Below are 26,183 nucleotides of genomic sequence, written 5' to 3' on the forward strand. Positions count from 1 at the left end.
AGAACCTGACCCAGAACGTCAGTTGGGAATGTGGGTGATCAGTACATCTCTTCTGGATTCTCTCCTTTAAAAGTGTCCATATTAAAAAAATAAAAACATTTAAGCTCCCCAAGGGCAGCAGTTTGACTACTCTACTAGACCAGTGGTTCCCAGACTTTGAGATTTCATGGACCAGGAAAATTTGGAAAAAGTATTTGACAGCCAATCTAAGGTGGCCAACTTTATTTTGCGAAGTTAAGCAGTATTTTTAAAAGAAAAGGCTACCATCTGCTACCACCATGATTTCTAACACCAAGAAAAGGTTAAAGGTTATATATCTTAGAATCCCAGCCCTTCCCAAGAAAGGGCAGTTGGCACCATTTATCAAGATGTAAACACAAGGGTACGTTTGTCCTTGGTTTTCTTGTTTTGCCAGAAGTTGGCATTGGGAACCACTTCTCTGAGCAGATCTATGCTGCACAAGAACCGATTTTACTCTCCTGGGATGGGTCTAGAATTTCCAGTTTATTTGCTTGTTTGTACCCTGTCCTCCATCAAAGACATGAGTGGTTCATAACAATACATGTTGCCTTCTTTTTCAGTTTACTTTCTAATTTTTAACGTCTCAGGTCCTGTGCGTGGCACTAATTGCCCCCTAGTGAGCCAGGTGGGCTTCCAGCCCTGCTCTTGAGGCACTGACAGTCAGTGAGACCCTGGCAACGGTGGCAGCGGGGCCATGTGGTGGGGTGTAAGGGGGAGGCCACCCAAGGAGGGGTCCTGCTTAGATCTGAGGAAAGGGAAGACCAGGAGCAAAGACACAAGCAGCAAGTAACCAGTGGTTCCACGGGGGCACACATTCATAGAATTCCCTGCTGTGGGATCCCAACAAGAATCGTGGAGAAGTCAGGCTGGGGAGCAGGGATGATCCGGGTCCCATGTGCCCATGAGCCGGCGGGGGGCCCTGTCAGATTCTGAGGGCCCCCTGCCAATGCCACATGGCTTCTTGTGGGCCCACAGCTCCTGGAGTGGATCCGACGCACCATCCCCTGGCTGGAGGACCGCGTTCCCCAAAAGACCATCCAAGAGATGCAGCAAAAGCTGGAGGACTTCCGTGACTACCGGCGTGTCCACAAGCCACCCAAGGTGCAGGAGAAGTGCCAGCTGGAGATCAACTTCAACACGCTGCAGACCAAGCTGCGCCTCAGCAACCGGCCCGCCTTCATGCCCTCTGAGGGCAGGATGGTTTCGGTGAGGGCGGGGCTCTGGGGCCGAGGGGCTGAGGGTGTTCAAGGCCCAGGAGGCGTGGCCCAGCTCCTGAGCCCCGCCTGCCGCCTGTGGGCTACAGATTCTCCAGACCACCCCAGGCTTATTTTTTGGCCAGCATAGTCTTTGCTAACTAGAATGTGCGGAGCCTTTGGGGTGCAGAGGTGCGGTAGGGGTATACTTGACACTTTACCCCCATCAGTCCATCACTCCCTAGAGTTTTACACCCATCCTCAAACCACACATAGTTTGTGTGGAATTGTTTGAATTTGGCACCCCAGTCAGCCATGGCTCCCTAGTGCTTGAGGCCCCTTCTCACAGAGGGACAATACTATTCCCTGGAGAGTCACCTGCTGGGTCCCATAGCCCCATCCATGGCATTCATTCCTTTTCATTCATTCATTTAATCCAGAAGAACTGATTGCACCTGCCATGTGCCGGGCCCCATCTGGGCTCATGGATGTAGCAAAGCGGGGTAGACGTGACCCAGCCCCCCGTTCTGCGGCCTTCCCATCAGGATCCCTCAGGGAAGCATCGCCCCTCTGAATGCTCCAGCCCCCGTGGTAGCCCTGCCCTCTCCTGCCCCCACAGGACATCAACAACTGCTGGCAGCACCTGGAGCAGGCCGAGAAGGGCTACGAGGAGTGGCTGCTGAATGAGATCCGCAGGCTGGAGCGGCTCGACCACCTGGCAGAGAAGTTCCGGCAGAAGGCCTCCATCCACGAGGCCTGGACCGATGGTATGGCCCTCGGGCTCCCTCACTCGGTTCCTGCCCCTCGGATAGATAGAGACACGCGTACACACACACGCATGCACACACACACAAACGCACACACCACCCTCCTTTCCTGCTGCTTGGGGATGCACATGTCAGAAATGCTGCTTTGGGTTCGTCCAGCCCTGGGCAGCAGAAACCAGTCTGGGGCCTGCTCCTCCTACTGCCCGTCTGCTCTGGCCTCCGCGAGTCCTTCCAGGTGGGCCCCTTCCTGGGTCCAGAGACCAGTCCTCCAAGAATGCAGCCGAGCCCCGAGCCCCGTCCCAGCTCCATAGGGAAGTGACCGTTCCCCGTCAGGGGCGGGGGTGGGCTCTCCCATCCCTGGCAGCCTGCATGCAAACTGCCTTCCCTCTCCCACACCCTTTGTGACCAGAGGCCACACAGTGGAGAGCCCTGCTGCTGGATGGGTCTGCATTCCTGAGCACAGTCCTTAAAAGCCAGGGCCAGAGCCACTCCTGGCTCTGCCGCCTGACCCCCAGCCACCCACCCTTCTCTGTGGCCCAGCCTGGGAGCGCCTTCTAACCTTCTGCCCTGTCCCAGAGCCCCCCGTCCAAGGGACCTGGCCCCCCTGCAGGGCGGCTTCTCCCACAAGGGCAGCAGTGCCTCCTGTGTCTCGGCTGCTCTGCAGCTGCCTGGCTCCTTGGCTCGGGATGTGGAATTCCATCACGTCCCTGGCCCTCGGTCAGGGCCCACACCATGGTTGGGATTCCAGATACCAGGGCCTGAAACGGCCAGTGCCTGGGAAGCCGAGAGGCATCCACAGGACTCCCACCCTCCCACTTCCTTCCCCACTGTGTCTCTGCCCCCTGCCGCCACTCTGCCCAGCAGATTTCACACTTCCTGGTGTTGCTCAGGGTGGATTTGCATCCCTCCCACCTCTTCAGCTCACCATGAGGTCCTCACTGAGCCTCTGGGGGTTCCTGCAGCCCCCCTCCCAGCAGCCCCAACGCTGGCCAGATGCTGAGACACCCCCCCCCAGAGACCCCACCCCTGCCAGCATGCGAACATGTAGCTCGGCTTAACCCGCAGACCTGGGCCCACGTCACCATGTCCCTGCTGCAGCCCCACTGCTGCCCTGCTCACATTAGCTCAGGAGGCTGTTGTCCGGTAGCAGCCTGTGCCGGGGAGGAATGCAGAGGGAGAGCCGGAGGGCAGGCGAGGAGGAGGCCTGCAGGCGGGGATGAGGTGGTATGCAGGTTCTACCCCCCCAAGAGGGGGCGTGCTGCCATTTGCTTCATTTGTTCATTCATTCATTCCACAAACACGTCTTGAGCCTCTTCCCTGTGCAGTCCTTTCCCAGGTAGGTGAGGTCTCTGCCCGGGCAGCTCACAAGCCGTCAGACTTTGGCATTTCTCGCATCAGAGGGCCCCTGTGCACATCAGTGGGTTTTCCTGCACCCATGTTCCACGCACTCCGACTGAACTGTTTCCTCCTGTCACCATCCATGTTCGGTATCACCACTGTCGTTCCACAGGCTCTGGACGTCTTCCTCTGGATTTCCCTTCTCATTGTCAGCTCTCAGTCCCTTACCTGGGGCTCTCGGAAGCCCTGGGAAGATGGTCTCCTGAGGCCCAGGGGTGTGGGTGTGAAGGCCCAGCAAGTTCCCTTCCTGGGAATGACTCAGGCCTGGCCTGCATAGGAAGGTGTTTAGGAGAAGTTGGCGCAGTCTTGTGCCAGGGTAGACTGACTGGTTCAGTGGCCTCCACACGGCCCTGCCCCCCCCCCCCCGCGCCTCCCCACCGGTGTGTGGGGATGTTGGCATCTGGCTCTGGTCTTGTCAGCCCGGAGCCCCCGGCAGGCCTGCGCACTCCATTCCCCAGATCCGAGGCGGCCTCGGCACCGCCCAGTTATGCAAAACAGGAGGACAGACCAACCTCTTGGTCTCTTACCATCCCCCACAGCTTGCAGGGTTGAGGGTCCAGGGTTGAGGAAAAAAACAAAAATGAGCCCGGTGTCACTTCCGTGCCTGCCCCTTGGCCTGCATCCAAGGTGGCCGTCGCCGTGACTGTGGCCCGCTCCTCCCAGTCTTCCAGAGCACCCCTTGCCAGCCCTTGCTGAAACTCTGCTGAGGCAGAGAAGTGGTAACCTACTATTTCGGGTTCCCAGCCGTGGGAGAAAGCAATTTGGGGAAGGGAATTGCAAGCTTGCCTTTGTGGTTGAGCCTCCTACCCCAGGGCTGGGGTGGCAGGGCCGGTGGTATGTCTCCCAGGCTCCCGCCTCCTGCCTGCCAATACCAGGCCCTGTCCTCGGGGTGGCTCACATGCCATGGTCCTGGCTCCATGCCTGCCCTTCTCGAACACCACCTCACTGAGGTTTTAGACTAGGTGCTGGTGTTGGCCCCATTTCACAGATGAGGGAACAGGCCGGGAGAGTCGGGAGAGACTGCGTGCCATCCCCCTGCACCAGGAGGGCAGCTGTTGGTCTGAAGCTCTGGTGCTGAGCTGAGGGTGGGGTTGGGGGGTCTCTGACCTGCCACTACAGGGGCAGCCTAACGCAGCTTTACCTGAAGCAGTGCCCCTTTCCAGACTGGCATTTTTCCCCAGTTCTGTAATACCTTACTATGCTTACTGGGCTCACTTGAGCTTCTGTTCTGAGGTGTGTAATTAGCCAGACTTCAGGACTAATAACAGTGTTTCTCCTTTCCTTCAAAGGGCCTGATGATGGGCCCCACCTCACTGCACGTGGAAAGCCCTTAGGACAGTGTAGGACACGTAGATAGGGCCACCATCCCAAGGGAGCCAGCCCCCAATGTGCCAGGGGGCAGGCAGAGGGGTGGGCTCCTGGAAGAACCCTGACTGGAACACATCTCTTTCCCCTCCCCTGCTGAGGCATGGGCTGCACCCTTAGCCACTTCTCCAGATCCCAGCTCTCCACAGATGGTGTCCACCTTTCCAGCCATGGTAATATAGTCCGGTTCTCAGGGTTTCGTATCGCTGTAGGACACTAAGATTAGAACACGCAGGTTGAATTGGGATATCTGGCTCAGGCCCACCACCACCACAGTGTCTCCCAGCTCCATCCAGGACATAGTTGGGCTTAGAGAACTCTGGAAAGGGCAAGGTAAAGGGTTCCAGAAGTTTCTAGCCTGCGTGGTGCCATCCTCGATAGGCAGGATGTGGGGTCTGTCCCATTTTCCCTGCCTCTGGTTGGACTCCTGCACTGCTGTCTCAGTGCCCACTGCCCTCCGCCCACCCAGGGAAGGAAGCCATGCTGAAGCACCGGGACTATGAGACGGCCACCCTGTCAGACATCAAAGCCCTCATCCGAAAGCACGAGGCATTCGAGAGCGACCTGGCCGCACACCAGGACCGCGTGGAGCAGATTGCGGCCATTGCCCAGGAGCTCAAGTAAGTGAGGGCTCCCCGGGTCCCGTCACCCACTTCCCTCCACCGCCCACCCAGAGCAGTGGTGGGCGGCACCACCACTGCCTCACGCCTGGAGGAGGGTCTCCCTCACCCCTCCGTTCCCATGCCAGCGCCTCATGGGGTGATGCCTTTTGCCCATCTTGTCTTAACCCTGGATAAGAAACACAGTGAGCTCTCTAGATTCTTTGACCCCTTGTCCTGATTCTTCAGGCTGCAGGGGTCCCTCGGCTCCACCTTCTTGCCTGCCACACCCAGGAGATCCTTGGCCCCCTGATAGGGGGGGCGCAGCCCAGCCCCCCCCCACCCCCCCTACCGCTCCTCCTTGAGGGACTGGGCTGCAGAGTGCACAGAGAGCCCATTGTTCTTCGGGCTCCTTCCCTCTCCTGCTCAGAATACACTATTGTGAGAGCTTCTAGCCAGCCGGCTTCTTTGCCCTCCCTTCCCTGCCCCAGTCAGATAAACTTGTGCACACAATTAGTACACTGAACCTCCAGAGCCAGTGAATGTGGCCTTATTCCACCAGCGCAGCAGCCAGCAGCAGGGAGGACCCAGGGAGTGGGAGGCCCAGGCCATTACTTCATGGAAAATCCACAGGTCCTGGAGGGACGGCAGGGTTCCTAAAATAGCCGTCTGCTCAAAAATAGGATCCTTGGCTAGTACTGCCCCTTCCACAGACACCCCCACCCCACCACAGTCACCCTGAGAGTTCTCCTTGTTCCTATAAGGCTGGGGCCCAGCGTGATGCCCAGTAGAGCTCCATGCCGGGGAGGGTCGGTTTCCTCCCTGACTCACTCTCTCCACATTGCCCAGTTGCTTGGGGGTCTCCCGTTTGCTCACTCAGAGACAGAAGTAGTGTCTTCTTTCCCTGTTGGAGGCACCCCTTGGGGTCCTGCAGCCTCTCCTAGGCTGGAGCCCCTGCACCTGGCATGCCTAGGCTAAAGAGGGCGAGGCCACAGATGCAGATGTCTGCAGGGTTTGTGGGGGGTGGGACATGGGCAGGTTCCCCAGTTGACGTGTGAGCCCCTGGAAGCTGCTGAGAAACAGACTTGGAATAAATCCTAGACCAACCTCCTCAGGCACTGGGGAACAGCCATGTGAATCCCATTACCCTGAGCCAGGGAACAGGCGGCCCCTGAAGCAGCTTTCTGGACAGTAGCCCTAGAGAAGAGAGAGGGAGGGCTGTTTAGGGTGCTATCAATTCCCCCCAAGATGAGTCGGGACCGAGGGCCAGCTAGAACGAGCCTGGATGGACAACCCATATGAGCGTTGATTAATGGCAGTGATAACTCACAGAGCACTCAGGGCTTGACCTGTACCAGCTCATTTAATCTCCCAGCATGGATGACTGATAGCCTTAAATGTTGATGCCCCCCCCCCCGTGATATAGAGGGGGAACTGAGGCACAGAGAGGCCAGCGGCCTTGCCCAAGGTCACACGGATAAGCAGTGGTCAAGACAGGAGTGGAACCCAGTCCTCCTGGCCTCTGAATCGCAGCCTTGCTCCCTCTCCCAGCCTTGCCTGCCTACTCCCCACCACCACCCCGTATCCTCCCTGCTTGTCTGCTCACCGGGCAGGTGAGACAACCCATCTGGTGGTCCCCATGTCCTATTCTTCCCCAAAGCTGTTCCCTGCTCCTCACCCCTCACAGGCCCCCAAGGTTTTGCCTGTACCCTGACTCCCTAGGGCCCTGCTGCTAAGAGTATCCAAGTGTCTGGACTGCAGGAAACGGGAATCGGGGGGTGAGGAGGTGGGGTGAGGAGGCAGGGAGCGTGGCTGGTGGCCAGGAACGATTGCATCAGTCCAGTGTTTCCCAAACCTCACGTCATTCGAATAATAATACCTATAACCGTAATCAGCTCACTCTTTTCCTAAATATATTATCAATTGCCTAGAATGAGATTGCGAGCTAGTTCTGTATTTTTTCTTAATACCCATTAAAATAAATACAGACCTTTAATAAGTAGCCGTTGCTACTTTTACCTGTTGGGTGCCGGGGACTGCTCTCAGCACTGCACATGCACTGAGTGACTTGCTCTCCACGATAAGCCACCACCAATTGGCAGACGAGAAAACAGGTGTCCATAGTAGGGCGTTCCCTTGCCCAGGGCCACACAAACACAGAGTTATGCAGCCAGAATTCAGACCTAGGGGAGTGGGCCCTAGAGCCCGTGCTCCACCCAGCGCGCTCTGCTAGATGTCCTTTAAATGCACAGCAGTCCGCATGCAGCATTGGTTGAGGACCTCACTCTGGGTGCCCATCCCCTCTGTCCCCCGAGTGAGCTTATTGTTGCAGAGCAATTCAAAGTGGGGGAGCAGGAGAAAGCCCTCTCTGTTACCCTCTCCCACAACCCCAGCCCTTGAATTCCTCCTGTCTGTGGGGACCGTGGGCCAGAGGGTTGATGGATGACTAACAGCCTTCAATGTTGATGTCCGCTGGCACCAGGGCCTGGGACACATGGGGGCAGGTGGGTCCAGGTACACCTTTGACGGCCTCCGCCGGGTCTCACTGCTCTCTGCCCTGCCCGCAGCGAGCTGGATTACTACGACTCCCACAATGTCAACACCCGCTGCCAGAAGATTTGCGACCAGTGGGACGCCCTCGGCTCTCTGACCCACAGTCGCAGGGAAGCCTTGGAGGTGAGATGGGGCAATGTCATCTGGAGCCTGCCCTCGGGGAGGTGCTCTGAGCCCTTGGGGCCCTCAGACACCTCCCCACTACCCTCCCCTTCCTGTTGGCTGACTGACCTCCCTCCACTGTCCCTGTCCCCCCACACCCATGCCAGAAAACAGAGAAGCAGCTGGAGACCATTGACCAGCTGCACCTGGAATATGCCAAGCGCGCAGCCCCCTTCAACAACTGGATGGAGAGTGCCATGGAGGACCTCCAGGACATGTTCATCGTCCACACCATTGAGGAGATCGAGGTCCGCCCCAGCCTGCCCTGCTTGTGGCACCTCCGCAGGCCTGGGCTGGCCCTCATCCCTTCTCTTCCCCCAGGGCCTGATCTCAGCCCACGACCAGTTCAAGTCGACGCTGCCGGACGCTGACAGGGAACGGGAGGCCATCCTGGCCATCCACAAGGAGGCCCAGAGGATTGCGGAAAGCAACCACATCAAACTGTCCGGCAGCAACCCCTACACCACCGTCACCCCCCAGATCATCAACTCCAAGTGGGAGAAGGTGGGCAGTGCACGCCGTCGTGGCTGGGTGAAGGGGCTGGGGGAGGGGACTGCTGACCGCTCCTGCTCCATCCCGCCCCCAGGTGCAGCAACTGGTGCCCAAGCGGGATCATGCCCTCCTGGACGAGCAGAGCAAGCAGCAATCCAACGAGCATCTCCGCCGCCAGTTCGCCAGCCAGGCCAACATCGTGGGGCCCTGGATCCAGACTAAGATGGAGGTGAGGCGCTGTCGTGACAGCCCCGCTGAGCCCAGGGCAGAGTCGGGAAAGAGTCCCCGGTGAGCAGGAGGTCACCCGCCTCTGTGGGATGTCTCCTGTGCTCCCGCGCCTGTGAACGTGGAGGCCTGGTGGACGTGGGTCCCAGTTCACTGCCTAGTGGGATTAGGGGGTGGTAAGATGATGTGGATGGAAATGGCAGCACCCCCAGAGGGCTGCTTGGCCGAGGAATCACATAGACGTGGGTTCGAGTTTTGACCCTGCCCTTGACTGGTGATCGTGAGGTCAGGCAGTGTAACCTTGCTCCTCAGTTTTCTCATCTCTGAAATGGGGGTGAAGCAGTTACTTCATTCCCTTGACAAATGCTGCCATGCGCTGTGAGCACTGGCGTAGCTGTGACCAAGATGGTCTGAGCCTGGACCTTCATGATGTGCCCACAGTGAGCCACGGGGAGGTTGGTAATGATGCCAGCTGTGACTCTGGCCACCACTTACTGAGCACTTACTACGCGCCAGGCACATGCTGACCAGAGCAATCTCGCTGAAACTCACCATAGCCGGGACAGGTGTAGGCAGGGCACCCCTGGCTCAGCGCCCGCCACACAGCATGGCCACCGTGGAGCTGGCATGGTCCGTGTTCCTGGGCCATGGCTCTGAAGTCAGCCAAGCCTGGTTCAGATCCCGACTCTGCCTCTTACTGTGAGAAGTTGCTCTCTTTGGGCCTCAGTTGCCACGTCTGCAGACAGGGCCCGTCATAAGGGGTCAAGGGTGCAGTGATGTGAGGCGCGTGTAGCGCTTGGCACGAAACTCTCAGCGTGGCTGCTTGTACACTAGAGGGTGGGACCGGAGGGGACAGTGCGAGCCGCAGGCCTTCCAGGAGGGGGGACCCGGGCAAAGGCGAGGGCCCGCCACCCCACCTCACCAGCGGCACCCTCCTTCTGTGCAGGAGATCGGGCGCATCTCCATCGAGATGAATGGGACCCTGGAGGACCAGCTGAGCCACCTGAAGCAGTACGAGCGCAGCATCGTGGACTACAAGCCCAACCTGGACCTGCTGGAGCAGCAGCACCAGCTCATCCAGGAGGCCCTCATCTTCGACAACAAGCACACCAACTACACCATGGAGGTACGGCGCCCCCGCCAGGCCCCCACCCTGCTCTCCCTGTCACTGGCACGGTGTGAAAGGTGTCTGCTGCTTCCTCTGTCTCCTTTTACTCGGACTGAAAAGACTAGATCAAAATGTTTACTGTTTCCCTACTAACACGCTCCCATCACCATGACAACACACATCTCAGGACAAGCTTCTGGAGCGCTGGGAGGGCCGCACCTGCCCTCGGTGGCCTCAGCAGTTGGTCCTGCCAGCACGCGCCGAGTCCGTGCGCACGGGCTGTACAGCCGGGTTGCAGTGACAGGGCTGGTTACGCTGGTTACCACCATATTGGTAGCTTGAAATCATCCATGGTGACCATGCACACCACACGTGCCGGGAAAAACAAAAGGGTCCTTTTCCCACCAGAAAACCAGTTACACATTGCCCAGCATACCTCTGCAAAGTTTCCATGTGGATCCCGACACAGGTATTGGGCTCTGGCCCTCGGCTGCATCTGTCACCAGAATAGGCACCCTGATGGTTGGCAGAGGCAGGAGGTGGGTGGCACACCTGTGTCCCTGTGTGCAGATGTGGTGACCAGGAGAGTGTGGGGCTGCACTGGCATTTGGGAGTCATCCAGGCCACGCACGCACTCCATGTGGGGAGAATCCAGTTCCAAGGCCCCTCAGTGCAGCCATGGGGTCCCAGGACCCCACAGGCCTGGCCTGCACTCACGCCCATGCCCCTCCTGCAGCACATCCGCGTGGGCTGGGAGCAACTGCTCACCACCATCGCCCGCACCATCAACGAGGTGGAGAACCAGATCCTCACCCGCGATGCCAAGGGCATCAGCCAGGAGCAGATGCAGGAGTTCCGGGCGTCCTTCAACCACTTCGACAAGGTGAACGGCTCCCTCTACCCCTTGGCGTCTTCCCTCCCTGCTGTCACCACTGTCACCGTCCCATCTTGCCCCCTCCATCGTTGCATCTGTCGGTTCATTCACATCACAGTTGCTGAGTGTTGGCTGCTGCTCATGGGCTGGTGGGGCCTCAGCCACACAGAAGGGGGTGCAGAGGTGCATCACCTCGACCCACAGCATGAGCACTTTCCCTCGGGAAGATAAAGGGGGGCGGTTCCAAGTCCTGTCTCTGGGGCTGTGTCAGTGAGACCCTGGGACTGAATAAATTCCAGCACACCCGAGATTTGAGACCTGGCCTGTGAATCTAGTCGCACGTACACATGCTGGTCTTAGAATTAAGATTTGTTCTGCAGCCCCTTTAGAAGGGCCTGAGTGCCAGTTTGCCCCAGTCCCCATCTGGCCTACTGGCCTGATGTCATCTGCCTTCCTTCTGCCTCTGGGTAGGAGTGTGCGACCTCAGCCGTCCACTGTCAAGCAGGGGCACTTACCTCCCAAGCAGGGAGGGGTGCAGTCCCCTTTCTCCCACCCCAAACCCTGGAGGTGAGGTGCACTCCCCGCTCCCTCCAAGTCCTAGGACTCAATTTTCAATCCTGCACCACTCAGCTCCCACCCCACTCTGGCCCAGAGGCGAGAGAAGGCCTCTGTCTGCCCTTCAGACGACCCACGCCCCTCCACCTGCCCCAGCTGTCCCTGGCCATCACCTCGTCCGTCCGTGTCACCTCTAACTCTGTGTTTCCCTCCCCCATGTGTTCCCCTCCCCCCTGCCCTCTGCATGTGACCCTGACCCCTCTCCCCACCTCTGCGCTGGCCTGGTCTCCATACCGCCCCTTGCACACCTGCCTTCGGACGCCCGGCAGGACCACGGCGGGGCACTGGGGCCGGAGGAGTTCAAGGCCTGCCTCATCAGCCTGGGCTACGACGTGGAGAATGACCGGCAGGTACGCGCCCCCTGGGCCCCCGCGGACCACGGCATTAACTGCTCTCTCTCTCTCTCCTTCTCTCTGTCTCCCCTCCCTCACCATTCCACCCTTTTCCGTTGTGTGTTCCATCTCACCGGCTCTCTTGCCTCCTCCCTCCCTGTGTCTGTCTGGACACCTTCCCCCTTACCTGGTCTCTCGGGGCCACCTCTGTCTCCCCTGCTCCTGCCACTGTCCTGTTTTCCCGCTGTGCACATGGGGCGGCCCCTCTTGTCTGCTCTGGGCCTGGCCTCCTCTGCTGTCCCTGCGTCCTGGAGCAGAAGCAGACAGGCAGCATGGATTCCGACGACTTCAGGGCGCTGCTTATCTCCACAGGATACAGCCTGGTACGCAGCCTCCGCCTCCCTCGCTGCTGTGCCGCTCCTCCTCCTCCTCTTCCCCTCCTCCCTGCTGCCCCTCCTCCCCTTCCTCCTCCTCTTTGCGCCACCCCACTCCAGAGTCTCCACGTCCTCGGGGACACCCCTCCACCAGAGCAGTGCAGCCCCACCTCCCCCTCCTGTGCTGCATCTGCGGGGCTGGGGTCCCTCCGATGACTCCCCAAGCCCCCCACCTCCTTTCTGGAGTCCCTGGAGAGAGGAGGTCAGGCTCCGGCTCTCTTCCCCTTTCTTTCTCTTTCTCTCTTTCTTTCTTCCCCACCCTCCAGAGCTAACTTGTGAGCCTAGGGCTGAAGAGCAACAGACATGTTTGATCTACACCTCACTCCCCACTTCCCAAACACATGGGAGGAGAGGGGAGGAGCAGAGGGGGACCATCCCCGGTCTGGGGCACGTGAGGCAGTCAGCCTGGGGAGCCAGGACCCTTGGAGGCAGGCTGGCGACGTGGCCTGCACGCCGGGGTCGGGCCCTGCCCTCCTGGCTTGGTTCTGCCGGCCGGCCGGCCGGGCGCAGCCCCCCTGCCCTGCTCACAAGCTGCCCCCCCCCGCCCACTCCTGCCTCGCAGGGCGATGCTGAGTTCAACCGCATCATGAGCGTGGTTGACCCCAACCACAGCGGCCTCGTGACCTTCCAAGCCTTCATCGACTTCATGTCCAGGGAGACCACTGACACAGACACGGCCGACCAGGTCATCGCCTCCTTCAAGGTCCTGGCCGGGGACAAGGTAAGCCAAACACAGCGGAGCACCTGGGGCCGGCAGGGAGGGGCTGCGGGACCAGTGTGGGGTGCAGGTGGCCCAGAGTCCCGCCCTGCCGCCCCCAGAACTTCATCACAGCCGAGGAGCTGCGGAGAGAGCTGCCCCCCGACCAGGCTGAGTATTGCATCGCCCGCATGGCGCCGTACCAGGGCTCTGACGCTGTGCCAGGTGCCCTTGACTACAAGTCCTTCTCTACAGCCCTGTATGGCGAGAGCGACCTGTGAGGGCTCCAGAGAGCCCCGACCGAGCGAGCACCCCTTCCTCCCCGCCTCCAGGAGGGGCTGGTGGAGCCGTCTGTGTCTGCCCCTCTCTGCGCTGTGGGGCCTCCCTGGTCCGTTCCCCTGACTCTGTATCTATGCAAAGCATTCTGTCAGTCCTTTCGGGGTGGCCGGGAGGGGCTGGGGCCGGCTCTCTCCTCTCTCTTTGTGGTTGGCCAGGAGGTTCTCTCCCCTCCCAATGGACAGGGGAACAGGAGACTTTTGGGGTCAGCATTTCTGGTCTGGTAAATATATGTATTGTTTGTTTTTTTTTAAACTATGGAAGGGACAGTGAGTCCTCACAGCAAAACAGGTCCCCTCTTAGCCCTAGGAATGTTCTCCACACCCTGTCCCTTGCCCGGAGGTCCCGCCAAGGCCTCCCACATCCAGGCCAAAGCCCTATGTGCCTTGTCCAGGAACCATCCGCACCTGAGATGGGCCCAGCAGAGGGCACCACAGCTACCCAACAGGACAGAGGACCCCATCCCGTTCCCTTCGCCCCTCCCCCTGCACCCCTCCCCCTTCGCCCCTCCTTTTCGATTTCCAGGAGATGAAGGGGTGCAGCTCACCCCCCCTTTTCTGCAGCAGAGGAGTGGGGTTGGGCCGACCAGACTTTTGCTCCTGTCCCCAGCCAGCCCTCACCTTGCTTTGTCTGGACCTGCGTCTCTCTCAAGATTTTCTAAGGACCAAAAATAAGCAAACAAAAAATTTAAAAAAAAAAAAAAAATCACAAAAACTATAAAAAAAGAATTAAAAACTTTCAGAGAATTACTATTTACTTTATTAACTTACGGATTTATTATATAAATATATATTCACCTAGCAACATATCTTTGCCGCCTCTTGCTCTCATAATGAAGACATAGCTGATTTGCTACCCTCCCCCAGCCCTTTACTGATTTTCCTGTTGTCTGTCATCAGGCATGGGTCTCTGGGGACCCTCCTGAGGGGGAGGGTGGGCTGCTGGCCTGGCTGCCTGTTAGTTGCTGGGTTTGCTCCTATCTCCCACACCCACCCCTTTTTTGAGTTTATTCTGATTGTTTTTTCTCGGTTTCTGGATAAACCACCCCTCTGGGGACAGGATAATAAAACACGTAATATTTTTAAGAAGGAGTCCTACAGTGTTCTCTCTTTTTCTCCTCTCTCTGTTCTCTACTTCTTAGCAGAGCAGTGATGGAGCACCTATTCCCAGAGTGAGGTGGGGCCTGGGCGTGCCATGATCCCCATTCCCATGGGTGTAAAACCAAGACCGCTGTTGGGGTCCCAGTGTAGGCCAGGCACTGTTCTAAGCGAGTGACGATGACTAACTCACATAGCCTGCCTAAGAAAGGTGCCGTAACCATCGCTGTTCCCAAATGAGGCGAGCAAAGCACAAGGAAGTGCAGGGACTTGCCCAGCTGGGGAGTGGTGGGGTCAGAACCAACCCCAGACAGGCCGGCTCCTGAGACCATGCTCTCAATGTCAGCTTCACGTCAGAGCATCCGCCTCCCCGTGCCAGGCAGCGAGCTGGAGGGGTTGGAGGAAGCTGGTTTTGCTCAGACCCCTCTTGCTGTGGAATAAACTCGGGTCCAGGCTGGCAGAAGGAAAGGCAGGGCTCCTGGCAGCTCTCCTGCCTCTGGCTGCAGGTGCTCCTGTGCCAGGATCCTAGGAGAAGGTGGCCACCTCCATCCACTGGGCGAGAGAAGACAGCGGGATTGAAGCAGAAGCCTCCGGGACTCCTGCCACATCTGCCCTGCGCCACCCTCTCCCTCCTGCCCAAGCTCACCTGGCTGCGGGTCAGGCAGATGACACCCTCACCCCCATCCAGGTGCTGGCTACAGTGGCCTGTGCAGAGAGGGGCGGGGTAAGCACCCACCTCCCCAGTTCCCCCACCGTGGGGGACACCCTCCCTCTGCCTCACCCGTGCTAGGGGTGGCACTCACGGAAGATGAAGGTGAGCTGGGCCACACAGGACACGAAGCGCTCAAAGTCCACACGCAGACGGCTGTCCCGGTAGCGGCTGGTGAGGGCCTGGGTCAGCTGGTTGTTGAGGTGGAAACCTAGGGGGGGGCCACCTCTGAGCCTGAGCTGCTGTGAACCCCACCTCAGCTTGGCACCCCACCCTGACTCCCCCAGGGAGACAGACACCGCGGGGCCTGTCCCCACCTTTCAAATCCCAGCTGTTTGGCTACGGGCAGCTCCGTTCACTTCTCTGGACCTCAGTTTCCTCATATGTCAAATGGGGACAGCAGCAGTCCCGACTCCTTAAGGTTGTGTGAAGATGTCCTGTGCAGAGCTCAGGACAGTATCTGGCACATACCAGCTCTGCGTCTGTTACTGCTCCTTTAAACTATGCAGAATTTCTGCTAGTGGGCACCGGGGGATATTTCTGTGCAGCAAAACATTCTTGTCCGTCCCCCTTGGAGTCAATTTCTTTATGCTCCACATCAAGGGGAATTCTAAAGTTTAGAAATCATTTCTCATGAGGAATCTCAGCAGAGGCTTCTAAAAGCCACAAACAGTGTTTTTCCCAGGTCACAGGTAACCCTCCGGGACTCAAGGCTGCAGGGTGGGTGACTCGCCCTCCGTGCCCCACACATCCAAACACAGTGCAAGGATAATTTCACGGGCCTCTGCTGCCTCCTAAAGCCCATCTGCCCCCGACTCTGCATTCATTTAACACGTTTGTCAAGTGCCATCACATGCTGTGCCCTGGTCTAGGTGCGGTGAACAGTCTTGGTTGGGGAGCCTGTGGCCTCACCCCGGTGGTGTGACCTCCCATGGGTCACTCTGGCCTTCATCTGCCCTCAGGATTGGGGCAAAGGCTGCTGTGCCCCGGGCTGTGGGAAACCCCAGGTAGAGAAGGACGGAGAGGTCAGTTCCAGCTGCCCCGCCCTGGAATTCCTGTCATCCTTTCATGGAAACAGTTGCCTGCCTCTGGCCACTCTTCGTGGGCCCCATGGCCTGTGGTGCCTGGCGTGGGGTCCTGCCCAGGGTCCCCTCACCTACTTTATTGGGCCCTAGTGACCATGACCTGGTTGCCTGTCCCCAAGGCCGCATTGTCCGAAGCTGCCTGTGGCCCCCGCAGAAGGCAGTGCATCTCCCACTGCCCTCCTCCACGTGGGTTTGTCTTGCTCCCTGTGTACTGCGGTTCCCTCGGCCCAGAACACCTTGTCCTCTCTTGGCCCAAGGCCCAAGGCCCACACTGCAGGAAGCTGTAGAAGATTCACCCCCCACCCCAGCACACAGCCTCCAGCACCTCTGGGCTCCCACAGCTCCTGTGCCTCCCCCTCCCCTCCCTGACCACTCTGGGCTGTCACTGTCATTGGTTCTCTGGCTGCCTCGGGACTGGAAGCCGTGGGAGGGTTTCTGGTCACCACTGAACCGCCAGCGCCAGCCTGGTCTCCCTAGCACGCTTCCTGCTGGCCACCCTCCCCTGGCGTTCCCTCCTCCAGACACGCTCCAGCCCCACATGCTCTGACCCTAGGCTTGCCTCTGCCTCTTCCTTCTCATACATATTTTAAAATGTTAAAGAGCCGAGGGCCTCGTGAGGCCTTATGGGGGCTTTGTCAGTCTTTCCTCTGACCACCTGCCGCTCTCCACTTGGCTGCAGCCACCCTGGTACCGTCTTCATCTCCATCCCTGGGCCCCTCCTCCACCTGGCTCCCTCCACACCTCTGGGCCTATGCACTGGCTGTTCCCTCTGTCTGCAATGCTCTTGCCCCAGTGTCCCAAGGCTCACTCCTCCTCCTTCAGATCTCCGCTCAGTCCCCAGCGAGGCCTTCCCTGACCACCCTCTCACCCACCCCACTCCCCTGCATGCCCGATGGCCCTGGCCTGCTTCCTTTTTCTGCCACAGCGCTGATCACCATCTGACCTGGCTGTCTTATTTGTAGTCTGCCTGTGGCAGCAGACCTCAGCCCCGCAAGAGCATTTGCTCTGTCTCCTGCCTAGGCTAGCAGGCCTGTACCAGGCACTCAGGGATACTGAATACATGGAACAAACGCCATCTTGCCCTCATTCTCACCCCTGCTGCTTTCTGTCTGGGACTCTGTTTCTCAGTGTCCCACGTCTCCTCATCTTTCTGACTCCATCCCTCCCCGCTCTGTCTTGGGCTCCTTTCTTTCCTTGTATGTCCCTGGATCTTTGATCTCCCCATGTGTCACCCTTCACTTTGCTGCGGCATATGAGCCCTGGGTAGGTGGGATCTGGGAGCTCCTGTCTGATCCCCCCATCCCCCTCCACACAAGGGGAAAGGTCATATTCTTGTAGCCACCCTGTGTCGGAGCCACTTTACAGAGGGCAATGGAGGCCCACGGAGGTGAATTCATGTTCCCAGGGCCACCAAGGAGTAAGTCAGTAGTTAGGATTCCAACCCAAACTCAGAGGAATCCAGGACATTCTGCCATGGTTCCCGGAGGACACCAGCTTCCATGTCTCCCCTCCCAGGATGCCCTGCGCCCTCCCCAGCACCCTCCCAGGCCCAGCCCCTTCTCACACCCTTCTTTCCGCACACAGACAGGATTCTCCCCCGTGGCTTCTCAGGGTCACCTAGTCTTTGCCAAGGGCTGACAACAAGCTAAGGTGTCAACTTTGTGATGGCAGCAGCTGAGTGGGCAGCTGGGCCTGCAAAAGAACAGGGGCCAGGAGACGGAGCCAATCCTGTCCCCACGACCCACCCCAGGACCTGTCCATACCTGCGGCATTCAGCGCCAACCTCAGCTCGTGGGAGTTCATGGTTCCTGAGGTGTCCCGGTCGAACTTGTCAAATATGGCCTGGGTGGGGAGGAATAGCTCAGTCCCACCCCAGGCCCTTGAGCTCCCTGAAGAGGGCTGAAATGGGGCCTCAGAGGCCAGACGGCCTGGGTTCCCACCCCAGCTCCCTTCCTGGCTGCACACTCTAAAGCTTCACCACTTTAGGCCTCTGTTTCCCAGTCTATAAAATGGAATCAATAGTAACAGGTGTAACAAGGTTGCTGTGAGGACAAGACTCTACGCAGCAGGGCCTAGTGAGGGCTCAATAAATGGTGACATCACTATTAGTATGGAGAAGACTTGGACCATTTTCTCCTCGCGTGGATGGTGTGGGTGGGGGGGAATCACCGCCTCCCATTGGGAGACAAGCAAAGCCCCTCAGAGGGGTGATGACTGGCTTGAGGTCACACAGCCAGAAAGGGGCTGAGCTGGGAGCTGAGATAATAGCCCAGGACCAGAGCCTGTGCTCTTTCTTGATGCCTGAGCTGTTTAGTGCCCTAGAGGGACCAGAGAGACCAGACGGGGCAGGGATAACCCAGCCAGAACCCTCCAAGTTGGTGTGGTCCAGTCACCCTTCTCCCTTGGGGCCCTGCTAGCCCACAGAGTAACCATGCCCCTATTAGTAAAATGCCTCTTCTTCCAGGAGGAGGTGTCTCCACCCAGCCCCTCACCTTACCTGCCACTCCTGGAGGTGGCTCCAGAGCTGCTGGAAGTGATGCAAGGCCAGGCTTTGCCCATGCTGGGGATGGGACATCTGGTTAATGTCCCCAAAAGGGGAGCAGAGGCCCCGCCATCCCCATCTTCCCTACCCAGGCACGGCCCCCATCATATACCCCAAAATACTGTAGCAGCTGCTCACAGGTCCTGAGCCCAATCTCTCTGGGGTTCCGGGTGTGGGACATGGCTACAGGAAACAAACAAAAACCCTGAACTTCCTGTGGACTGGCCATCCCTAGCACTGTGAGTGCTAGGGATTACTAAAACCCCGTTTTAGAGAAACTGAGGCACAGACAGCAAAAGGAGTGCTGGTAACAAACAGCTGGGATTTGAACTCAGGCAAGGGGGGTTCCCAGTGCTAGCAGCCACACTCCCTGCCTCTCCCTTAGAGGAAGGGGGCTTATGAGCAGCCATGGTCTTGGCCACTGGTCCTGCCACAGGACCCAAGTGTGGGGAGATGCTTTCAGACTAAGCTCAGGTTTCCCATGGCCTAACTCCAAGCAGCATCCTGGATTAACACACACAGGGAGCTACTGTGGTCCCCAACTCACCAGGCTCCAGGGCAATGCTTAATAAGGTCTCGAGCTGACGGGCATTGAGTTCTTCCTCCTGCGCAGGGAGAGAGCGGGCTGTGAGGCCACTCACTCAGGCAGCCATTCAGGTGGCAGCTCTGGGCCTGGCCCAAACAGCATGCAGGGTGGCACTGGGGACATGGCAGAGACTGAGTGAACCCAGGCCTGCCCTCTTAGAGCTCAAGGTCCAAGGAGGGTGGTCAGGGCTGCAAAGGGGCAGCACTGGGTGGTGGGAGCCCACAGTGGGCATGCGGCTGACCAGCCTGAGAGAGGGTCAGGAGAGTTTCCAGCGAAGAGCACATTAGAAAGATGAGGGTTTACCCAGGGTGGGGAGTGAAGGGAGAGAAGGCAGCCAGGCAGAGGCGCAGACAGAAGGCCCTGAGGCAGGTAAGAGCCCTGAACATTCTGGGAGAAGGTCATGAAGTTTGGGCGGGAGGGAGGTACTAAAGCAAAATGAGACATTCAGGATGAGGGAGGGGTTCCAGGGGGATGGATGGGACCCCCTTAGCCCTGTCCCCCCTCCTCACCTCTCCTGCCAGCTCCTGAAACAGCCGCTCCAACCCCAGCTCCAGGGGAACCAAAGGGGCCTGCAGGGTTGGGGGAGTTTAGTTCTGGCCAAGAGGGTCCCTACCCCACCCCGTGGTGCTCCCTCCGGGAGCAGCCCCTCACCCTGAGGGCGTGCAGATCCGCGCTGATCACGTCGTCGATCTCCCTGCAAATTACAGACCAGAAATGGGGAAGGGGCTGCTCCCTCCGCGCCTGGGGCTGGGGGCTCGCGGGCTCTCAACCCAGGGATCAGGTGGGGTCTAGGCAGGATCTTGGGGCCCTGGGCTGATCCACGGGGCTGGGGGTTCCGGAGGTAGGTCAGGGGGCCAGGGCTCACACAGCGGTGTGGCGGCGCTCGGAGAAGATGCGCAGCGTGAAGTCGGCCTCGTCGCCGGCATGGGCAACGCTGGGCACCACCAGGTAGTGGCCGGGGCGCAGGCGGCAGCGGCGGCTCACGTCGCGGCGGGCGCTTAAGGGCGAGCGGTCGGCGCGCAGCAGTCTCGGCAGGAGCGCGCGACTGTACGGGGTGTCCCAGAGTCCCAGCAGCTGGGGGACAGGGGCCGCGTGACCATGACCGCCCAAGTTCACCCCACCCGGCTGTCTACTCACCGCACCCCTCTAGACTGCCGGGTGCCAACCGACTCCTCCTCCCATCAGCCAAGCGCACCCCAGGCCTTCCCTGCCCCAGTGCTGGTTGTCCGAGCCCCTGGGGTGATGGAGCCTGGAATCTGGGGTCCCATCTGAGACCCACCTCCTCTGGGATCTGTCAGAAGGAAGAGCAAGGGGAGTCAGGGCCAGGGGGAAGGTGGCCACCCCTCAGAGTCCCCTCCTTGCCCCCTCCCCTTCTTTTCTTCCTATTCTGCCCTCATTAAGCGCGGGTCCCAGCCCCTCTCGACCCCTCCTGGACCCGTCCCTCCTGTCTGTCCCTTCTCTGCTCCTTGTCCCCTTCTTGATCCTCAGCCTCCCCACCCGTTTCTCTGATTCCTTCCTGACCCTTCTGATCCCTAGCTTCTCTCTGGTCTCCCCTTGACCCCCCTTCTGATTCCCTCAGCGGCTCAGCCAGGGGTTCCCACCTGGAACACGTGGAAGCACACGGTGAGGTAAGTGAGGCCCCGAGCCCTCAGGCAACGCCGGTTTCGCTGGATGAGTGACAGGAGGACAGTGCACTTGGGAACCCGGCCCCCTCGAGCAGGGCCCCGTGCACTTACTGCCCCCCAGCCCCCCCAGGGCCCCTCCTCATCGTCCTCTTCCTCCTCATCAGGCTCCAGCAGTGTCAGCCGGAACTGGGGGTTGGTCCAGAAGGTTTCTAGCCCAGGAGAAACAAATGGAGTTATCTCACCTGCCACAGGCCCCCTTACTTGCCTCTCAGGGCCCCTCCAGGCCTCACCGGAAGTCGTCTGGCTCCCGCCAGAGTTGAAGCCTCGCACCCAGCGGCCGTGGAAGATATGGACGTGCCAGCCCCCTCCAGCAGGGCTGGGGCCCAGCACCTCAGGGCTCAGCGAGCAGATCTGGACAGTGTTGAAGTGGTGGAGGAAGTCCTGCAGCTCCATCCTGGACAGTGGCCAGCAGTCAGACCCTGCCCAGCCCCCACCGCCCCCCCCAGCCTCCCAAGTATCTCAAGGCCCTAGGGTGACTCCTAAATCACAAAACCTCCCAAATTCCTCAGATATTGCCAAGTACCTTTCAGTCCACCAAATAGTATCATGTCGCCAGAATGACCCCCAAACCCCTGAGCCCTCCAGCTCCCCGAGATTTCTCCAAGTCCTCAGAAATGCCCCCACAAATAGCCAAGATCCACAAGTTCCCTTCAAATGTTGTCAAATTGTCTTCAGATCCCAAATATTAAGACCCTCAGACTCTCAATTACCAACAAGTATTGTTCAGACCCTCAATATTGCCAAATCTCAAGAAATGTCCCAGGTGTCACCAAACCCCCTCCATTGCTCTAAATATTACCCATCCCTGTTCAGCCCCCCAGAGATTACTATGCCTCCAAATTCCCCTAATATCACTGCTAATTCTTCCTCGACTCCCCCAGATGGAACCCCACTCCAAAATTACTGCTGATATGGACAGTCTCTCCCCATTAGGGACCCCTCTTCCCTAGGGACATGAACTTCCACCATGTCCCTCCAAGCAGGACTCACCAACCCAGCCTCACTGGTGGGCACCTCTGCCCTACTCACCAGAACTCACCGTCCTCCTTCTTCACCAGCAGGGCATCTCGCCACTCAGTAGGAAGCGCGTCCCAGCGTGGGCAGCTGGAGAGATGGGGGTGTGAGGGATGGGGGTGGGGCTCAGCCCCCCATCACCACCCCAGATCCATCCCACCTGTCGCTCCAGGCCCCGGTCCACTCCACGCGGCCCCATGGGTTCCGCAGCCGCAGCAGCCGCACCTTGGTGAAGCCCAGCGACACCTGAGGGCGGCATCGTCAGTGGGGTTGGCACCTAGATACCTCATGCCAGCCCACCCATGGGGGATGCTCACCTTGTGTGTGCCCGTGACTGAATACGCATGTCCCTTCACCAGCCCGTCTTCTGTACGGTACTCACCCCGATCACTCTGGGTGGAGGACAGGGGACAGTGAGGCCATGGCAGGGGACAGGAGGGTGGTTGCTCCTCTCTGCCCCCCTCCCACCTACCGCCTGCCACCAAAGCAGGAGTCAACCAAAGCACCCAACTGAGTGGCACAGGGCTCTGAGAGGGGATGCGAGTTGATGAGTGAAGGAGAGAGAGGAAGCAGAGAGAGGGAGATGGAAACGAGACAAAAGTAGAGAGGGCCGGCCCGGTGGCTCCGGTGGTTGGAGCGCCATGCTCCTAACGTGAGGGCCCGGTTCGATTCCCACATGGGCCAGTGAGCTGCGCCCTCCGCAACTAGAGTGAAGTCAATGAGCTGCCGCTCAGCTCCTGGATGGCCAAGCGGCTCAGTTGGTTGGAGCTCGGGCTCTCAACCACAAGGTTGCTGGTTCAACTCCCGCAAGGGATGGTGGGCTGCGCCCCCCTGCAACTAACAACGGCAACTAACAATGGCAACTGGACCTGGAGCTGAGCTGCGCCCTCCACAACTAAGACTGAAAGGACAACAATTTGACTTGGAAAAGTCCCAGAAGAACACACTGTTCCCCAATAAAGTCCTGTTCCCCTTCCCTAATATATTAAAAAAAGAGAGAGAGACAGACATGTACAAAGAAAGATACAGAACAGATAGAGGGAGATGGAAAGAGGCAGAGAAACATAAAAGACAAAGTGAGTCGATTAATAACTGAATATAGGATGAAGTAAATAAATGAGTGAATGAGTTAGACCGACTCAGTGAATGAATGAATATGTAATCGGGTCACAGATGAACATGTGACCCAAGCTGAGCTCATGAAAATCAATTCTGGGACTTCTGTTGAAATTCTCAGAGAGAGGCACTCTTCCCTCCGGAAGGTATCTGTGGGTGCTTCTTTTGTGCCTGTGAGGGGAAAGCCTGCCTGAGGGAAGCTAACCCAGAACCAGGAATAGAAAAACACCTTCACAACCTCTGCTAAGCACCTGGTTCCCTCTGTGCCTGAAGCTCAGTAGTTCTGAGAATGTTTGATTTGTGAGACAGAATAAGCCAATGGTGAAAGAGAGGAGAAGGACACCGAAACTTCCCCCTCCAGCTGTGACTGCATTGGTCCTGGTGGAGGGGGGTGGGTCTCCCTGGGAGTCTGACTCTCTCACCAGGGCAGTGGCGCCCACGAGGGATTCCTTGGCCAGGGCGTGGCGCAGGGCCGCGAAAAGGCCTGGGGTGTCTTGCCTCAGGTAGAGCACCTCACCCACGCCGCCTGTGAAGTCCACGAAAGCCTCATTCATGTGACCGCCTCGCATCACCTCATAGGAACCGTGGAGCCTGTGGGAGCAGGTCTGGGGTGGGGGTGTCTGAGGCATGTACGAGCACCTCGGCAACCCTGGGACCTGGGGGCCTCTGTTCCAGTGTGTGTGGTCTCAAGGGCTATCCCTGAAATTTGCAGACTCTTGAAGTAGGGGACTGTGGCACCATAGGAAATTGGGTCTCTGGTCTCTGAGCCACCAGGATTGCATGATTTGGGGGTCACAGGAGAGCTCTGTCAAAATTCTGGGCATCCTGGGGGCTGTGTCTGAAATTTTAAGTCTCTGGGAGATAGATGTCTGCTTTGGGGGTAATCTGCATGGGGCTTGTCAGGGACTTTAGATCCGAAGGATGGGGAAAAGTAAAGATTTGGGGGTCCCAGGTCTTACCCTCAATATATTGGGGATGCTTTGGGTTTCTGATGGATCAGGAGAGATTATCTGAGATTACAGTTTCCCCAAGAGGATACATCTTAGATTTGGGGATGTCAGGGCCTGATAAGAGATTTCCAGCTCCTTAAGAATTCTGGGTGCTTGCTGGGTCTCTAGGAATGTTTTGTACGCTGTGTGATGGAGGGAGGTGTCTACAATTTGGAAGTCCTCAGGAGATGGTGTGGCATTAGGGCCTCAGGGAGTGTGACTTGGTTTAGGATCCTTAGTGGGATGTCTAGAGGATCCCAGAAGATGGGGATCTCTGGCCGGGACTTGGGGTTGCAGCCAGGGGTGGGGGGTCCTTACTTGGCATAGGCCTTTTCCAGGAGGGGGGCCCAGAACTCATTCCGCTGTTCTGAACGCACGAACATCAGCTTCCCCTCACGCACAGGCAGCTTGTCATCCACCACGACGTCCACCCAGTGGCCAAACTGCCAGAGCTGGTGGGGGAAGGGGCAGAGCCCAGGCTCACCTTCCAACCTCCAGCCCCACCTGGGCCCCAACCTCTGACCCCTGAACCTGCTGCACACATCCAAGAATTCCAGCCCCAAGAGAACAATGTCAACTATGAAATCCATGTCACTCGGGGGACACTGAGGCATGAACAGAGGAACCGAGCTTTACCTGGAAGTGGAAGACACCTGCGTAGCCATCTCGGAAATCCTGTCCAGGAGGGACCACCCGGCACAGGAGTCGGGGGTACAGAGTGAGGGAGGCAGCAGCCGCAAGAAACCAACAGTTACCTGAGAGGAAAGAGGAAGACTGAGGCCCAGGGGGAGAAGAGACTGAGGGGGTGGGGGAGTGGTGCCAACAGGAAGACCGAGGCCAGAGGTGTCAGGATTTTAGCTACAACTTGCAGGATCAGGGGCTCGAGATGGGTTCAATGGTCTCACCCAGGCTCCCCTGACACACGTCTGTCCGGCTCATGTCCTCACAGATGAACTGGGGCTCAGCACAAAACTCCTGGGGGTGATGGGAATTCCAGGCCTCAGCCAGGAAAGGAAAGGAAGGAGCAACTGGGAGGTCAGACAACTGGGTCCCCTCCTGCCCTCATTGCTCCCGAGTAATGAGCGCCTCCAATCCCATTAGAGGCTTGTAAAGGCTGCAGGCAGGCCATCGCCTTCCCTGGACCTCCCTGGACCCAGAATGGCCGAGCCTGTTCTGAGCTGGTCCCACAGTGACCCCTCTTCCGTCAAACCCAGGAGCCCAGGTCCCCAGCCCCTCCTCCCCCAGACTCAGGAGTCCAGACCCCCAGCCCCTCAGACCCAGAAACCCAGGCCCCTAGCCCCTCCTCCACCAGACCCAGGAGTCCAGCCCCAGCCCCTCCTCCTTCAGACCCAGAAACCCAGGCCCAGGAATCTGGGCCCCAGTTCCCCCTCCCTCAGACCCAGAGCCCAGCCCTCAGCCACACTTTACATGGGGCCTCATCCATTTCACCCCTTTGGCCTTCTCCGAGTCCGGCCCCAGCTGGTCATAGCCAAGGGCATCAGGGCCAGCAGGGAAGTAGGGATCTCGGAACAGGATCCCTTCATCCAGGCAGGCTGCTCGGATTGCCTCATAGTTCTGGCCTCGAAAGGGCTTTGGGCCCCCAACTCCAGGTCCTGCCTCATCCACCAGCTGGATGGTGACCTTCCCGCTGCCACACGCCATCTGGACACTCTGAGCTCACCGGCTGGCCCCTGGCCCTTTAACTTCCTGAGTCATGGGGCGGGGCCTCCCCTCCATCTGAGTTCCAATGGGGGTCTTTAGGCAGTGAGGAGTCTTCCCTCATTAATACTAATTGATGGTTTGGAGTGCAAGGGAGCAGGGACGCCTCTTCAGTGGTTTCCTCCCCAAGGCGTGGGGCCTTCAGTTGTGGTGAGGGTAGCAGCTTAATGGGCTTGGACAGCAGCAGGAGGGAAGGTGGGCAGAGCTGAGGGAGGACTGGCTGCCACTGTGGAAGTGCCTAGAAGGAGGTCAGTGTGGGGGGTGCGTTTCTGCCAGCTTGTCCCAGCGTGTCTCCCTCTGTGGGGCTGGGGGAGCGGTGTGTCTACTGCTGTGTGTGTCTCTCTCTCCAGCTGACAATTTCTCTCTGCCTGCCATTATATCTCTCTTCTCAATCTCGGTCTCACTGTTTCTCTCTGTCCATCTCTCTCATCTCTTTTTGTCTTTCTCTGTTTTCTGCTTGTTTGTCTCTG

The 26,183-nt window shown here is 58.5% G+C and overlaps 2 protein-coding genes across 8 annotated transcripts in view; one reads left to right on the forward strand and one right to left on the reverse strand.

Annotated features, from left to right (window-relative positions):
• The window catches only part of ACTN4 (actinin alpha 4), a 70,077-nt gene extending 55,821 nt beyond the window's left edge, over positions 1-14,256 (forward strand). For 3 of the 6 annotated variants that reach the window (XM_033127251.1, XM_033127252.1, XM_033127255.1), the window contains exons 10-21: positions 997-1,227; positions 1,834-1,981; positions 5,214-5,364; positions 7,911-8,019; positions 8,166-8,306; positions 8,380-8,562; positions 8,645-8,779; positions 9,722-9,901; positions 10,620-10,766; positions 11,642-11,722; positions 12,701-12,859; positions 12,958-14,256. In XM_033127251.1, coding sequence (XP_032983142.1) covers positions 997-1,227; positions 1,834-1,981; positions 5,214-5,364; positions 7,911-8,019; positions 8,166-8,306; positions 8,380-8,562; positions 8,645-8,779; positions 9,722-9,901; positions 10,620-10,766; positions 11,642-11,722; positions 12,701-12,859; positions 12,958-13,116 — 1,824 coding nt within the window. In that variant the 3' untranslated portion in view covers positions 13,117-14,256. Of the gene's footprint in view, positions 1-996; positions 1,228-1,833; positions 1,982-5,213; positions 5,365-7,910; positions 8,020-8,165; positions 8,307-8,379; positions 8,563-8,644; positions 8,780-9,721; positions 9,902-10,619; positions 10,767-11,641; positions 11,723-12,021; positions 12,088-12,700; positions 12,860-12,957 lie in introns of all 6 variants that reach the window. The other 3 variants (XM_033127253.1, XM_033127254.1, XM_033127256.1) reach the window with 2 other exon arrangements.
• Positions 13,858-25,967, reverse strand: CAPN12 (calpain 12). Of its 2 annotated transcripts, XM_033127258.1 has the most exons (21): positions 25,423-25,967; positions 24,900-24,969; positions 24,631-24,749; positions 24,313-24,446; positions 23,428-23,596; positions 22,207-22,281; positions 22,050-22,135; positions 21,905-21,979; positions 21,106-21,269; positions 20,792-21,024; positions 20,470-20,481; positions 20,056-20,264; positions 19,842-19,884; positions 19,700-19,759; positions 19,152-19,209; positions 18,717-18,787; positions 18,560-18,622; positions 17,826-17,904; positions 15,072-15,188; positions 14,915-14,973; positions 14,662-14,820 (listed from the first exon to the last, which is right to left on the reverse strand). In XM_033127258.1, the coding sequence occupies exons 1-21, from the start codon at positions 25,654-25,656 to the stop codon at positions 14,794-14,796; spliced, it is 2,157 nt and encodes a 718-aa protein (XP_032983149.1). In that variant the 5' UTR covers positions 25,657-25,967; the 3' UTR covers positions 14,662-14,793. The 2 variants fall into 2 exon arrangements, with proteins under 2 accessions (XP_032983148.1, XP_032983149.1); XM_033127257.1 differs by having other exon boundaries at positions 13,858-14,973; positions 25,423-25,656.
• Between the last annotated feature and the right edge of the window lie 216 nt (positions 25,968-26,183).

This window comes from Rhinolophus ferrumequinum, chromosome 15 (assembly GCF_004115265.2).
Source record: "Rhinolophus ferrumequinum isolate MPI-CBG mRhiFer1 chromosome 15, mRhiFer1_v1.p, whole genome shotgun sequence".
Lineage (NCBI taxonomy): Eukaryota > Metazoa > Chordata > Mammalia > Chiroptera > Rhinolophidae > Rhinolophus > Rhinolophus ferrumequinum.

Bases quoted from the DNA above. Each gene is read 5' to 3' on its own strand.
- CAPN12 (XM_033127257.1), bottom strand. From the start codon at position 25,656: ATGGCGTGTGGCAGCGGGAAGGTCACCATCCAGCTGGTGGATGAGGCA. The intron at 24,447-24,630 runs GTAAAGCTCGGT...TTCCCCCACCAG, and splicing joins CAGGTGTCTTCCACTTCCAG to CTCTGGCAGTTTGGCCACTG. The intron at 14,974-15,071 runs GTGAGTGCCACC...CTCTCTGCACAG, and splicing joins CCAGCTCACCTTCATCTTCC to GCCACTGTAGCCAGCACCTG.